Source organism: Vicugna pacos, chromosome 22, assembly GCF_048564905.1.
Source record: "Vicugna pacos chromosome 22, VicPac4, whole genome shotgun sequence".
NCBI classification, from domain to species: Eukaryota; Metazoa; Chordata; class Mammalia; order Artiodactyla; family Camelidae; genus Vicugna; species Vicugna pacos.
Genome location: NC_133008.1, coordinates 26,464,763 through 26,480,618, shown reverse-complemented (window position 1 = coordinate 26,480,618; position 15,856 = coordinate 26,464,763). Strand labels below are relative to the sequence as shown.

The 15,856-nt window shown below is 48.9% G+C and overlaps 1 protein-coding gene across 1 annotated transcript; it reads right to left on the bottom strand.

The window, feature by feature from the left end:
* Positions 1-583: 583 nt before the first annotated feature.
* Positions 584-15,745, bottom strand: C22H19orf38 (chromosome 22 C19orf38 homolog). Its single transcript, XM_015241043.3, has 9 exons — positions 15,718-15,745; positions 10,589-10,697; positions 10,104-10,204; positions 8,788-9,096; positions 6,736-6,828; positions 5,961-5,988; positions 5,167-5,210; positions 4,023-4,057; positions 584-1,204 (listed from the first exon to the last, which is right to left on the bottom strand). The coding sequence occupies exons 3-9, from the start codon at positions 10,132-10,134 to the stop codon at positions 1,058-1,060; spliced, it is 687 nt and encodes a 228-aa protein (XP_015096529.1). The 5' UTR covers positions 10,135-10,204; positions 10,589-10,697; positions 15,718-15,745; the 3' UTR covers positions 584-1,057.
* Between the last annotated feature and the right edge of the window lie 111 nt (positions 15,746-15,856).

Below are 15,856 nucleotides of genomic sequence, written 5' to 3'. Positions count from 1 at the left end.
TTCGGAGCAGTCACCCGCTCCTTCTCTCTTCCCCATCATCTCCATCCCTTTTCTCCAGCGCCCTCCTCCTCTATCCTTGGCCCTTTACCGTCTTCTTCCCTACAGAAAATTCTTGGACCCTTCCTTTGGCCCCTTTCCCACCCCACTCACTCCCCCTTCCCCAGTGATGGCTGGCCAGTGAATCCAGCAGATCAGGACCAAGTGCCACTTTCCATATGCACACACACACATACATCTTCCCTCCAAATATTCCCTCCACTGCTTCAGGGCCCCAGTTCTCTCTGGGGGGTTACAAAGGAACTTCCCATTTCCAGTTGCCACTTTTCCCAGGACATTGACTATTTATTCTCCCCAATGTCCCTCTACTCCCACTCCCCATCGTTCCACCTCCTGTACTCACCAATGCAAGGACTTTAGCAGAGACCCCACGTAGCACAGTCCCCCTCCCCGCACCTCCATGGGCCTCCCCAACACCAGGGCCTGCACCCTGACTGCGTGCAGTTGAGTGGTACTCCTTCCACCCAGCAATCAGTGACTGGACCTCTGAAACCCAGGGCTTGAAGGATTACACTCCATACAAGCCTTAGGAACAGCTCAACACATTATTATTAATAACTTAGGCATGCCAGCAGGGCACACAAACTATATAACCCCCCAGGTACCCATGCTCCCAAAACCCAGTCAGGTTGGCCAAGTCAGGTGTGACAGGGGAAGGAGGAAACCAGAGGGGTGTGCGGAGAGCTCAGACTTTGTAATGACGTAGCTGAGGGTCAGAAGGGACCCTCACATCACCTTCCCTGGTGATCTGAGAAGCTGGGAATCCAAAGAGAGGCTTCCTGCTTCCTGTCCAACCTCCAGGACAAGGCTTGCACCCCCATTCCCACTCCTGCTCCTCTGTAAGGACGGTTCCAAGGCCAAGGGTCCTCTTCATCTCTTCTGTTCACTTCCCTGAGAAAGGAGCAGCCAGAAGTTCCCAAAGTAGCTGGAAGGCCCTCCATAGTCCAGCCAGCTCAGGGAGAGGGCTGAACGGAGGGCACACACAGAGAGAGGGGTCCCCCTAGCAGGCCCGGAATGTGATGAATTCCTGAGGCTCAGGTGAAGATGATGTGGAGGTGGGTCTCTTCCGGGGCCCAGAGTTGCCAGGTGTCACAGTAGAGCCTGAGGGAGAATCCAGAGTGGCTGCATCTCCTTCTAAAGACATTTTCTTTGTCCATGAAAGAAAAATAGAGAATCAGGTGATTTGGGGTTTCAGAATCTTGGGTTGCCCCATGTTCTGAGCCTGAGACTCCCCGAGTCCATCAGCTGTCATCTCAGCCCCCGCCCCCACACACAGACACGTGTGCACACCACACAGTTTCAGAGCCCTGATCCTGCCATCTGTCCTGCCTTCCTCTCTGCTGAATAGGGAATCAGACAGCCTGGGTTCAAATCCCAGCTCTACCTCTTCCTAGTGGTGTGATCAACCCCTGTGTGCCTCAGTTCCCTCTTCTGTACAATGAGGGAGAATGCCAGTACCACCCATCCTGGGTTTGCTAGGACTCATAAAGATGAAGATTATATGGCATTATTTCTATACAAAATGTCCAAAATAGGCAAATCCATAGAAGAGACAGAAAGTAGAATGGTGGGTGTCAAGGCCTGCAGTGGAGGTGGAACAGGGAGTTGGTGTTTAATGGGGATGTAGTTTGTTTTGCAAGATGAAGTTCTGGGTATGGGTGGTGGTGACAGTTGCACAATAATGTGAATCTACTTAATGCAACAGAATTGTACACTTAAATATGACCAAAATAGTAAATATCATGTATATTTTACAATGATTTTAAAAAAGAAACTAGAAAAGATCACTAGAATTTACTGTTAAGGAAAAGAAGCACTGTGCATAGCAGTGTGGTTAGCATGCTGTCATTTTGTGTTAAAAAGTGTGAGGATATAGACTTGTTATTTTTGCCTTTGCGTCTATTTGCAAGAATCTCCTAATGGTGGTTACCCATATGTGTATAAAAGGGGGAAACCGGAGGGTGGACAGGGGTTAAGTAATAGAAGAGAACTTTACTATACGTATAATTTTGACATACGGATGTATTTCATATTCAAAATTTTTTAATTAAGAAATATATTTTTTAAGTCACCAGGACTAAGATACTGAGAAATAAGTTATTTTTCTCCTTGCTTTTCTGTTTTCCATTGTTTCATTTTAAATGCCTTAAAAGAGGGGTGGGGAAAGACAGAAATCACCAGGCTGGTGCCTTGAGCGGTTTGGCTTCTCACGGAACGGTTTAGAACTTGCTCTGCCTGCCAGGTTTTTCTTAACAGCTCAGATTTGTTCCCTGAGCTGAGACTTCAGAGAGCTGAACGGGCCGGTGCCAGGCCCCTTGCTTACCACCATGTGTATACCCGTGAAGGGGGCCAGTCTCCATCTGCTCTGGCACATCACCGGGTGAGGTGGGCTGTCTCTTTTTCTCTCCAAGCTTGCGCCTCCCCAGGACTCCCCCATACAGCCCCCTCCCACTCATCCACTCCAAAATCAGTGCCGTGTTTCCCATCCGCTGAATCTACCTGACCTGCATCTGTGCGCTTCTTCCACCTCCGCTGCCAACGCGCTAGACCAAACTACCCACCACATCTCATGTCTGAACTATCACAGTCGCCTGCGCTCCGGTCTCTTAGCCTATCTGTCCACGGCCCCCACAGCCTATCCTCCTCGCAGACGCGAGAGGGCGCCTGTGAGCACGTAGCTCGGGTCACGTCCCTCCTCTGCTCTGAACCTGCCCTGGCTCCCACCTCACTTGGAGTAAAAGTCAGACTTCTTCGCGGGCCCCCCCTCGACTCCTCACTCCGCTGCACCCAGCTCTACTGGGCTGTGCCAAGAACGTGTCCTGAGAATGGATCCATCCTCCGCACCACCTCCTGCTTTTCGTTTATCTCTCAGAAGTCCTGGGTCTCCCATCTACGTCAGAAGTGAGCTCCCTGGTCACTCCTACCCCACGTGGCATCGTCTGCCTCCCCCTATAGGATTAAGAAACTCTGAGGGATTGAGGGCCTCGTCTTGTTCTTGTTCAGATGCCCAGGAAGGCTAGGTTGAACTCGTCCAATCCTCACCTTAGCCCTGCTCCCCATCGTGGTGGAGACGCACCCGGCCCCAGGCTCCCTGATGACAGTACCAAAGCATCCACTTCTACAAGTGACACCCTGAGGCCACCTGAAGTGGGAGCACCTGCACCCCAGACCTGAGCCCCTCTGCGTGGAGAGGAGCTAGCTGGACTTTCCCTTCATCCATGGTGTCCATGGGTCAGATATCTTTAATTTAGTTAAAAAAAATTAGTAGGTGGAGTTTCTAGTTCAGAAGGAGTGCACGCTTAGCATGCACAAGGTCCTGGGTTCAACCACCAGTACCTCTGCTAAAACAAACAGACAGACAAACAAACCTAGTTACCTCCCCCACAGATAAATAAATTTAAGAATGAAGAATAATAATTTGTACCCCAAGGCCACCACAAGATGCAGCTGTGCAGAGGACTCCCACTGAACTGGATTCAAATCCCAGTCAGGACACTGTGTGATCTGGGGGAGCAACACCCCTTGCTAAGAGGGGGGTGTGTGGTGAGACCCTTACCCCTGAAAGGGAAACCCATGTCTGGGACATCTAAAACTGAACACAAAGACAAGCTTTTCTTTATACCAAGAGGGGACCACAGTGTGCATTGGGTTGTCACAAGGCTCTATGACCCCAAAGAAGCCACCAGGTCGCCCTGAGTCCCCTGTCACCATTCTGAGTGCAAGGGCAGCGCAGACCCCCAGGGGCCTGCCCACTACCCCACTAGGGCCTGGATAACGCGGCCACTGCCAGTCCCCTGGAATTTTCCAGAGCCAACTCTCAGCTCACAAACAATTCCTGCTTGGTGATTTTCCCAGGTCCCTGAAGCTCAGGAATGGTAGGTCGGCTCAGCCCGGTGGTAGCCCCCCACATTCCCATGGTCAGGACAGTCAGCATAAAACCGGGACCGAGAAACGGTACAACTTACCGAGATGGTAAACAAGGTGTTATCGAAGGACATGTCTGGAACAGAAACAGAGAAAGCCAGGCCAGGGGCCAGTTCAGATTTCCTGCTCACTGCCCTCCCCACACACCCACAGGACCCAAGTCCACCCTGAGGAAGGGCGTGCGGTCCATCACCCAACATCCTCTTTGGCCCCTTCCAGCCCATTCTGCAGGGTGAACCATGCACAACTACAGACTGAACCTCTTCTGATCAGAACTCTCCTTCCAGGGCCTCTGGCTGCCCTCTGGAAAACGGGTGACTCGTCTCAACTCTCGTTTTCCGGAACACCCCTCAACTCCTCTGCCACCCTGGGCTCTCCCCCTAATCTCCCACTCGTCACCCAGCTACTCCCTGCTGCCCTGTCAGCCTCTGATCAAACATCACTTCCCCCGGGGGACCACCCTCCTAGCCCAGACAGGGTCCAACCCCTGTGGGGTATGAGCTTGTGGACAGAAACCACCTCTGTCTTGGTTATTGTTGGAGCCCGCAGATCTCAGCACATAGTAGGTGCTCAAGAAATGTGTGGGGCAGTGAAAGAAGTACAGAGAATGGAGTTTTTTCTGCGGGGGGGATTTCACAGGGTGGTGGCCTCTCACCCCCTGGTGGCAGCCGGCAGAACTTCAGCTTCTGCACCACAAGATGGTGCCAGGCACCCAGGTGCCCCGGGGCGTGGACAAGACAGATGCAGTTCGCCCCACCATGGAGCTGATGGTCCAGTGGTGGAGACGAGCATTACACATATAAGCATGCAATGAGTACTTAATTGTGTTTCTACGGAAGAAACTGTGGTGCTGGGGGAATGGAATTAGAAAGAGCAGACCCTGCCTAGGGAGTCAGGGAAGGCTTTCTGGAGGAGGTGACCTTTAGACTGAGACCGCAGGGAAGAAGAGTGTTCTAGGCAGAGGGCAGAGTGAGTGAAAGGCCTGAGGATGGGGCGAGGAGAAGTGAGAGGTGAAAGCTGGTCAGTAACCAGGAGAGGAGGGGAAGAGGGAAGAGGGCAAGGGTGTGTTCTCTACTCTAAGGGAAGTGAGCAGCTGAAGAAGAGATTCAATAGCGAGCAATGAGACCTGATGGTGTTTTGAGGCAATGACCCCCTGGCAGGGGACGGTAACGGGGAGGCACACACCTGTGGTGGCGAAGTTAATCTGGGTCCAGCAGGATTCTCGCTCTCTGCAGAGGCATTTGGGAGAAGGTGATGACTTGTCTCAGGCAGGAGTTTTGTTCTGGGAAGCCCTAGGCCCAAACTTGGCCCTTCCTCCCCACCGACCCCTGCATCCTCTTGGAATCCCCTCAGATGGAAATTCTCTTACAGGAGCCCCACCACTAGGTGAAGTCAGGATTTGATCCCCAGGGTTGCTGGTTCTCAGCCACCAGGCAGCGCACTGTCCACCCCTCTCTCAGAGCGGAGAAACCGAGGCCGGGGCCAGTTGATGGATGCCCAGGAACCAGGGCCACTGCCTACAGGCTACACTGCACAACCCCAGGGGCACCACTCACCTCCCCCTGGTCCCCCACCACCTGTGGATTTCTAGCCAGATTACCCAACACTTTTTGACAGCTGGCAGTAAAGAGATGTAAGGAAGTCTCAGCCTCATCTGTAAAATGGGACTATTCACAGCGCCTGCTTCCAGATCTGCTGATAGGATCCTGTGAGCTCTGGGTCCAGAGTCTCCGAGCACAGTGCCCGGCACACTGCGGGCGCTGCATAAATGGCACCCTGTTGCTATTAAGAATCACTCCCACCAAAGGACGCTGTTCGGGGGAGGTTTCCATTCCCCTCCAGGGGAAGTACCTGTCTGTCCCCTCCTATCCCCAGAACCCCATCAGCTCTATCTTTAACATCCATCAGGAACTCCTGCCTTGGGACTGAGTTTTCTTTCCCCCAAACCGCCCTCTGAGGGTCTCCAGGGATGGTCTCACCGTTTCTTCTGCAATTGTTTTACTTTAACTGGGAACAAAAAATAAAAAAAAATAAAAAGCATTTGTTAGATTTTGGTCCTCGTTGCAAAAAGCCAAGAAACCAAAAAGTCCCCGGTACACATTCAGCCCAGCCTTGCCTTCTCCCCTGGCAAATTTCCCACTCAACAGGAGAGCTGCTGAAGACATTTTTTTTCCCAATTGCATGAGTAATGTGTGTTGGTAAAAACTTCAAACAAGGTACAAGCATGTTAAAAAATTTTTTTTTAAATACTGATTTCAGTAAGTGCCAGGGGCTGAGGGGAGGGAGAATGGGGAATCAGTGTTTAATGGGGACAGAGTTACAGCTTGGGAAGATGAAAACAGATGGTTGCACAAAGTAAATGTCCTTAATGGCACTGAACTGGACCCTTAAAAAGGATTAAAATGGTAAATTTTATATCATGTATATTTTGCCACAATAAAAATATTTATATTATATATTATAATATATATTTGTTATTACATATATAAGTATATATTTCATAATTATACATTATATATAATATTATGTATTATATAATATATTTATTTATGTTATAATATAAATATACATATACATGTACATATACATACTATATTTAAATTTGCCCTGCCACCACCATCATAGAAATTATGGAGGGTTCTTCAGTGCTAAGTTTTTGGATTAAGAACTCCCAACTGTGTGCCCGCATGCTCCTAAAAATGGTTGTGGGTGGGAGAGCATTTCCACATCCCGGAGGGCTATGCCTGCTGGTACCTTTCCTGACGACCACGGCAACAACCACCAGCCCAGCGAGGAGGAGGAAGGCTCCAGCCAGGCTCAGCGAGAGTGCCAGGATCCAGGTGGGCACTAGAGGAAGATGAGAAAAAGAGAGTGGGCAGCTCATGGAGTTGTGGGGACCCAGGGAGAAGGTGGGACATCCATCATTCCTCCAGGCTACCTTTGGAGAGCCAGCCCTCCCCCTCTACCCCCTGACCATTTTGCTTTGGTGTAGCTAGACCCTGGGGATGCAGCAAACCTGTGTCTGGCCAATTAGCATATTCTCTCCCCCTGGCCATCGTGATTGGCTCAGGGAAAGGCAGGTTGCCCCAGCTGAGCCAATGAAGCTAATTCTGGGCCTTCGGCTAGACCACTGGGAAGAGAAGTCTACTCCTCAGGCCAGTATTACAAATCTGGTAGGATATATACCTGGAGCTCCAAGGTACAATTTTGACACTATGAGAGGGAGGGCCTGCCTGAGAATAAGACAGAGAAGAAAGCAGAGCTGAGAAGTAGCACGTGATTCCTGACATCTTTGAGCACCTGGATCCAGCCATGCCTGAAGTGGGTGCTGTGAACCGACTTCAGTTCAGTGAACCAATGAATCCCCTTTTGTGGCTGAGGCCAGCCTGAGTCAAGTTTTCAGTTACTTGCAACCTGAAGAGTCCTACTAGCTTCAGCCTGGGGAACAGGGGGTCAGACAACACCCAGCCGCAGCCACAGGGTGGGCCCTGGCACCCACACAGAGGTCAGCCGCAGAAGCATGAATCTTCAGTTCCAGAGTTTGCATCTCTGCAAAAGATTCAGCTGCCCCTCCCTAGAGAAAGGGGGGATCTTTCAGGGGAACTGGGAGGAGACACTGTGACCTGAGCAGAGGTCAGGACTAGCCAGGAGGGGAGGACAAGCTCACACTGGGTGTTCTCTGTGTTAGCCCTTGTTCATTCATTCATCTGGGGCAGGAGGGATGTCGTCACCTCCCCACTCTGAGACCACAGGACCAAGGTGAGAGAAGGGGGCCCTTGATTGTGGAACCTGAGGCTGGGGATGACACAGAAACTGTTCTGTCATCACCACCTGTGGGCCTCCGCAGGCAACAAGGTTGTCTTTGCAGCAGGAAAGTTCTGACTGATGGTGACACAAAGGCTCCTACCTCCCTCCTGCTCCTGGATCCAGAGCTCAGGCCCAGCCCCTCTCCTGGAAAGACCAGAGGAAGTCATGGGCCCTTCCAGGGCTTCTGTATCACTCAGACGAAAAGCCAGGGTCCTTGCTGCAGCCACAAGGTCCCGCACAATCCTCCTCACCACCTCCCTGCCCTTGTCTTCCCACCTCTCCTCCTTGCTCACTATGCTTCAGCTGTGTGGTGTGCTTCCTTGTCCCTCAAACACACCAGGCATACTCCAGCCTCAGGGCCTTTGCACAGCCAGCGCCTGGAACACTCCTACTCCAGGACCTTCCATTCTCATCCTTCAGGTCTTTGCTCAAACGTCGCCTCCTCAGAAAGGACTTCTCTGGCCACTCTCCTCTCTATTTAAAAACGACACCCTTCTCAGGCTGTATTTCATCTCTGCCACTTTCCTTGTCCTCAGCTGGCAGACTGAATAATTACCAAACTCCTTATTTATTGTCTGCCCCTATTCCCTTGGAATGTCAACTCTGAAACGGGAGGGACTTTGTTTCATTCACTGCTGAGCCTGTGGGGCCCAGGAGGGTGCCTGGTGCCTAGCAGGGGCTCAGAGATGTTCGGTGGCCAGGAAGGGAGGGTGCAGCAAGTCCTGGAGGTTTAATGCGGGACTTCAGAGTCCAGGGGAATCCCAGCCCTGCCACCTGCGACTAGGTGAGCCGGGCAAGTCTCATCATCGTTTGTGCCTCAGTTTCCTTATCTGGAAAATGGGGAGAATCACTGTACCCATTGCATGGGGTGACTGTGTGGATTAAACAAGGAAAGTGAGTAAGTCTTGGCAAGTTGGGAGCCTGGCTTGTTCTGTGCTGACTTCCAGGTGGAGAGAATAGCACCTACGAAGACTCAGCGGTGAGAAGATTGAGACTTACCTGGGAAAGAGACGTGCACAGGCTCGCTGAGGTTCGACAGCTGGGGCTGCCTGTGCTCGCCGAGCACACCATACTGGCAGCGGAATGGTCCCCTTGGAGCCTCCCTGCTGCCGCCACTCAGGTTGAAGGTGACCCCGAGCTGGTCTGAGGGGGCCTGCAGGAGCTGCACCACCTGCTCCCCTTGGTACAGTGTGAAATTTGCCCCCCGGAAGTCCCCAGGGGCCATGCACGATATGTGGATGGGGTCCTCTTGGCTACTGGGGTGGGGAGGCACCAGGAGGATGGACGGCGCTGGGATCGCCAAAGAGCCTGCAAAGCAAAATGAGGGAGGCTGGTGAGTGGGTGGTTAGAGCAGAAGCCACCCTGGCTGTGTAGCCTTGGGCAAGTGGCTCACCCTATCTGGGCCCTGGTTTTTATGTACAACAGGAGGCTAGTTGTCCCTACCCTACCGTGATGTGGAGGGGATCAAGTGTGAGGCCTCTGTGAGAGGTGAGATCGCTGCCTCTGAGTCATTTTATTATAATAGCCATGGGTATTACACAGTGACACATATACTCGTATTACTATGATCGAGAGCACTGACTACGTGTCAGGCCCTGTTTAGGTGTGGGGAACACAGCTGTGGATGAGATAGACAGACAAGACATGCCTGCTCCAGGGGAGCTGATGTTCTCAAGAGGAAACAAGGGTGCTGGGAAGGCTGGGTTAGCCGGGGTGGCCACACAGGGCTTCCCTGGAGAGACAGCACAGGAAGAGATGGGGTTGAGCATTCCAGGCAGAGGGACCATCTGGACAAAGGCTGGAGGTTGGAAGGGGTGTAGGGTGTTCAAAGAGGCTTAGAAGGGGGTGAATGAGGGGGAGGGGAGGGCAGAGGGGTTCTGTCTTGTTTCCCAGGCTGTGGTGAGGAATAGGATTCGGGGGTACGGCTTCCTGCAGGAGGAACCAGTGTCTCCCCAGCTGGTGAGGTCTACACCAGCCTTCCTTTGCCCAGCTTCCCCCGACCCCCCAGCAGATCCTCCTGCTGCCCCAGCCCTGGAGATAGAAGTCTGCAGAAGCCAAGCGGGGCTGAGTCATGGGGCGTGGGTACCGCTGTCTCGGGTCGGGTGGCCTATCTGATACCCTGAATGTGTGGGTAATGAGGCCGGACAAGAGAAACCCGTGCTCCGGGGGCATTTCCAAGGCTCTGGGGCAAATCTGTCGGGGCTCAGCCTCTCCAGCACCTGGTTTCTGTCCCCTACCCCCTGCCCCCCAGCACAGGCAAGGTGGGCAGGGGTTGGGGGGACAGGGTAGGGGTAGTGCAGGGGCATCAGGCTCACCAGCTGCAAAGAGCAAGACGGTCCAGGGCATCTCTCCTCCCGCGTTTGGCCGGGAAATCAGGCTGAGGCCAGCGCGGCCTGCGGCTCGCTGCCAGCTCCTCCTGGGAGGCCAGAGCAAGGAAAGGAGAACCAGGGCTGATTTGAGCCTACTGTTTCCTCACTGGCAGGAAGTTGCACACACACACCCGAGCACTGAAAGGGACTCTTTCCCCTCCCAACCCCTTCCACAGACACACATCAGACCCTGGCACCTCGCAGCCCCTTTAGGGGCCGAGGCTCTGCAGTTGGGAGGGGAAAATGGACTAGGCTGGTCGGGTGTGTGTTTATGTTCGTTCTTCCCCTGAGAGAACTCCTGGGAAGTACGAGGATTGCGGGTTGTTTGGGAAACCCAGGTCCAAGACACCAAATGTGGCCCAACCACTGCTGAAAGTTGAAACGTGGGCTGGAAGTTGGTAGGGCAGGATGGTTAGGGCTTGGTCTCTGACCTCAGGCAAGATCCGGTCCTTCTTTGAAGCCTCAGCTTGCTGCTCTGCAGAATGGTGCTAAGACTAGTGGACGTTAGCTTCAGAGATCTTGTGGCACCAAGTGCAATGCCTAGTGAAGCCACAGGAAAGAAAAGCCTCAGGAACTTCATCAGCCGGATGAAAAGAAACACTAGCTCCAGAACTGAGGAAATGACACAGTTTACGGCATAAATTGCCTCCTCTGCATAGCCCAGAAACTTCCAAAGGTCTGTCTTACCAGATTTGCTTTGGTCTCTAAACATTTCTGTTTCAAGTCCAGCAGGTCCACCTGGAGGTTTACACCCAGGAAGGATGTAAGCAAGTCTGGGTACACAAAGCTCATTTCAACCTCAGGGCGTTTGCACATGCCACTCCCGCCCCTGTCTGGAACACAATTCTATCAACCTGGTAAAATCCCACTTCTCCTTCAGGTCTCTGTTTAAATATCATTTTTGGGAAATCTTTCCAGATAATCTGGACTTAGAAAAATCCCCTTAACTATAACCCATTGATGGAGGAAATTAAAGAAGACTTTAAAAAATGGAAAGATATTCCATGCTCTTGGATTGGAAGAATCAATATTGTTAAAATGGTCACACTGCCCAAGGCAATCTACAGATTTAATGCAATCCCTATCCAATTACCCAGGACATATTTCACAGAACTAGAACAAATCATAATAAAATTTATATGGAACCATCAAAGACCTAGAATTGCTAAAGCATTACTGAAGAGAAAGAAAGAGGCTGGAGGAATAACTCTCCCAGACTTCAGACAATACTATAGAGCTACAGTCATCAAGACAGCATGGTATTGGTACCAAAACAGACATATAGACCAATGGAACAGAATAGAGAGCCCAGAAATGAACCCACAAACTTTTGGTCAACTCATCTTCGACAAAGGAGGCAAGAATATACAATGGAATAAAGACAGTCTCTTCAGCAAATGGTGTTGGGAAAACTGGACAGCAGCATGTAAAACAATGAAGCTAGAACACACCCTTACACCATATACAAAAATCAACTCAAAATGGATTAAAGACTTAAACATAAGACAAGATACAATAAACCTCCTAGAGGAAAACATAGGCAAAACATTATCTGACATACATTTCAAAAATTTTCTCCTAGAAGAAATAAAAGCAAGAATAAACAAATGGGACCTAATGAAACTTACAAGCTTCTGCACAGCAAAGGAAACCAGAAATAAAACAAGAAGAAAACCTACGGAATGGGAGAAAATTTTTGCAAGTGAAACCGACAAAGGCTTGATCTCCAAAATATATAAGCAGCTCATACGACTCAATAAGAAAAAAATAAACAACCCAATCCAAAAATGGGCAGAAGACCTAAACAAGCAACTCTCCAAGGAAGACATACAAATGATCAAAAAGCACATGAAAAAATGCTCAATATCACTAATTATCAGAGAAATGCAAATCAAAACTACAATGAGGTATCACCTCACACCAGTCAGAATGGCCGTCATTCAAAAATCCAAAAATGACAAATGCTGGAGAGGCTGTGGAGAAAGGGGAACCCTCCTACACTGCTGGTGGGAATGCAGTTTGGTGCAGCCACTATGGAAAACAGTGTGGAGATTCCTCAAAAGACTAGGAACAGACTTACCATATGACCCAGGAATCCCACTCCTGGGCTTGTACCCAGAAGGAAATCTACTTCAGGATGACACCTGCACACCAATGTTCATAGCAGCACTATTTACAATAGCCAAAACATGAAAACAACCTAAATGTCCATCAACAGGTGACTGGATAAAGAAGATGTGGTATATTTATACAATGGAATACTACTCAGCCATAAAAACCGACAACATAATGCCATTTGCAGCAACATGGATGATCCTAGAGAATGTCATTCTAAGTGAAGTAAGCCAGAAAGAGAAAGAAAAATACCATATGAGATCGCTCATGTGTGGAATCTAAAAAACAAAAACAAACAAAAACAAAGCATAAATACAGGACAGAAATAGACTCATGGACAGAGAATACAGACTTGTGGTTACCGGGGGGGGGGGGTAGAGGGTGGGAAGGGATAGACTGGGATTTCAAAATTGTAGAATAGATAAACAAGATTACACTGTATAGCACGGGGAAATATACACAAAATGTTATGATAAATCACAGAGAAAAAAATGTGACAATGAGTGTGTATATGTCCATGAATGACTGAAAAATTGTGCTGAACACTGGAATTTGACACAACACTGTAAAATGATTATGAATCAATAAAAAAAAACGAAAAATCCCCTTGCTGAATCCTCCTATAGTGCATTCTAATTTTCTTTGATTGCAGCCAGCATGCTTGTATTTTCAAGGAATTTGTCCATTTCATCTAAGTGATCAAACTTATTAGTATAAAATTGTTTATATTCCCTTGTTATCCTTTCTTCCCCTAAATTCTTTAATTTATTCAATGAAAATATAGTCTACTGGGGGACCACTAAGGTAGAGAACTTATTATCCTTTTAGTGTCTGTAGGGTCTGTAGCAATGCTTCCTTTTTTGTTCCTGATAATGATAATTTGTGTTTATTCTTTTTTTCCTGATTAGTTTTGCTAGGGGCCAATCAATTTTATTAATCTTCTTTAAGTACCAACCTATGGCTTTGTTCTTTTTCTCTCTTTTCTGTTTTCTATTTCATTGATTTGTGGTCTTATCTTTATTTTATTCTTTCTTCCAGTTACCATGTGTTTCATTGGCTCTTCTTATCCTCGCTTCTTAAGATGGAAGCTTAGGTCATCAATTTTAAACTTTTATCTTCTAATAAGCACTGAAAGCTATACATTTCCATCTAACCACTGCTTTAACTGCATCCCACACATTTTGATATATTGAGATTTATTATCATTAAATTAGAAATATTCTGTTTCCCTTGTGGATTTTTCCTATGACCCATTGGTTATTTAGAAGTGTCACTTAATTTCCAAACATTTGGATTTGGATAGCTTATTGTTAGTGATTTTTAATTTAATTCCTTTGTGCTCAGAGAATATACTCCATGTAATTTTAATTTCTTGAAATTTAGTGATACTTTTTTTTAAAATGCACCTAAAATGAAAGTGCACTCTGTAGTTGCTTGGTATAATATTCTGTAAATATCAACTAGATTAGGTCAGGGTGGTTTGCAGAACATGCTTGAATTTACTGAATTCACCCAGAGTGCAGGGAGGGGTCTGCAATGTCTCCTGCAGTTTCCCAGTGCCTACCAGAGTGCTTGGCACACAGTGAACCATATATATTTCTTGAATGTCTGACCTGAAAGCCAAAGAACATTCATTCAGTCTATTTTTGTGGCTCTCATACACTCAGTCTATTCCTGGGTGTGTATGAGACAGAGTTAGGAGAGATTCCTGGTTTGTTTTATGCCATCAACTGATTCATGAGTGTCACCAAGGGCTCAGGATTGTGTTGGGTGCAGGGGATGCTGTGGTGAAGGAAACATCTCCTGTACTTGGGAGATCAGAGTTCAGTGAAACAGTCAGACAAGCAGACGATGAGAGTCTGGTTGGTGAAGTGCTGTGATGGAGGCTGTCACCGAGGGGAGTTCTTCACTTAGTTTCAGTGAGTTCAGGGAAGGCTTCTGGGAGGAGGTGATATCTGACTCTAAAAGCCTGAGAAGGAGACGGAGGAAGGACGTTCTAGGTAAAGGGAATAGTATGAGGGAAGGGCCTTGGATGTATGTAAGGACTTCATCCTGGGAGTGTCTAATATGGTGCAGGAATCTATAAACTTGGAATTTTGAATTCAGAAAAATAGCCACATATACCTGTCCTGGTCGGCTATCACACAGATGATGCCTTGAAGATACAGGACTGAGGAGTCATGGGAAGGGTAAAGGGGAAGCAGTGAGGGATGGTGACTCTCTGGGCTCAGGGGACTGTTAGCAGCCAGGCCTGAAGTTGCTGGGGTGGAGGAAGCAGTCCTGGAACTTGGAGAGAGCTGGAGTGGCAGGCTTGGGTAGAGAGAGGCAGACCAAGAGGGCAGGAGCCAGGGAATATATACCTAGACTTCCCTCTCCTCCAGCCCTCAGATTTCCTACCAGGGCTGAACCCAACTTGAAATGAGAGGAAATGCAGCCAAGTTGACCTGGCGTGTAGCTATCAGCCTCCCACCCCACCTTGGCCATGGAGCAGTACAGGGAATGGTGGAGAATAGCTCTGGTGGGACCAACACTGCCAAGTACACACCGAATCCTTTGGTTATAATTTCAAGGAATCCCTGACCTCCAGAAGCCGCTCTGCCAACTCCCCATGGTCATAAGAACCCCGGGCTAATATTTTAGGCCAATATGACAAAGGGCAGAGGGACCCTGAACGATGTGGCCTGTGCTGACTGCTCCCATCTCTTCTCTGGCCACTCCCCTCACACACCCCATCCTCAACTCCCTTTTGCCCCTTGAACTCTGAGTGCCATTGACCTCAGAGCACTGTTCTTTCTACTTACTGCTTCTCTCTTCTACTTCAAATCTGAGCATCAATGCCCCCTCCGTGGAGAAGCTTTCCCTGACTCCACCCAGGTGAAACAAGCCACTCCAGCTACCCACCTAGTACTTACTTCTGGCACCTGTGACTACCTGAAATCATTTAGTGGAGCAGAACTAGGATGACAGCTCTGCCAGGACATTGATGGTGTCTGTTTCATTCACAGGGTCACTAAGTACATTTTGTTGAATACTTGGGGAGGGAGAAGAGGGTTTTGTTTAATTGAGGGAAACAAGAATTGCCCATTCACCCCAGACAACAGTGAAAATGATGGAGTCAGTAGCTCGACGGGCCTGTACCTCCACAGAAACATCACCAAATCGAGCAAAAATAGTAAGAATTGTAACAAGGAACTTCTGCATAGCACAGGGAACTATATTCAACTTCTTGTAATAATGTACAATGGAAAAGAATCTGAAAACTGTATATATGTAGTATATGCATAACTGAATCACTTTGATGTACACGGGAAACTAACATTGTAAATCAACTACACTTTGATAAAAAAACCAGTTTTAAAAATGCTGAGAATCAGCTCTAACCCAACTCTGGGAAACAGCTAAAGGTTTACACCAATTAAAGGAAGGCTGAATCAAGAAAAGGCACCTTGAATGGGGCAGCAAAGCTTTGCGGCGTTTCCTCTGCTCTTTCCTCATCTCCTTCCCCAGCACAGTGGAGGCCTTGAAGACAGCAGCCTGTGTCCCCAGGATGGGGCCCTGGTCCCCCAGTTCCTGAGAGCAGCCCC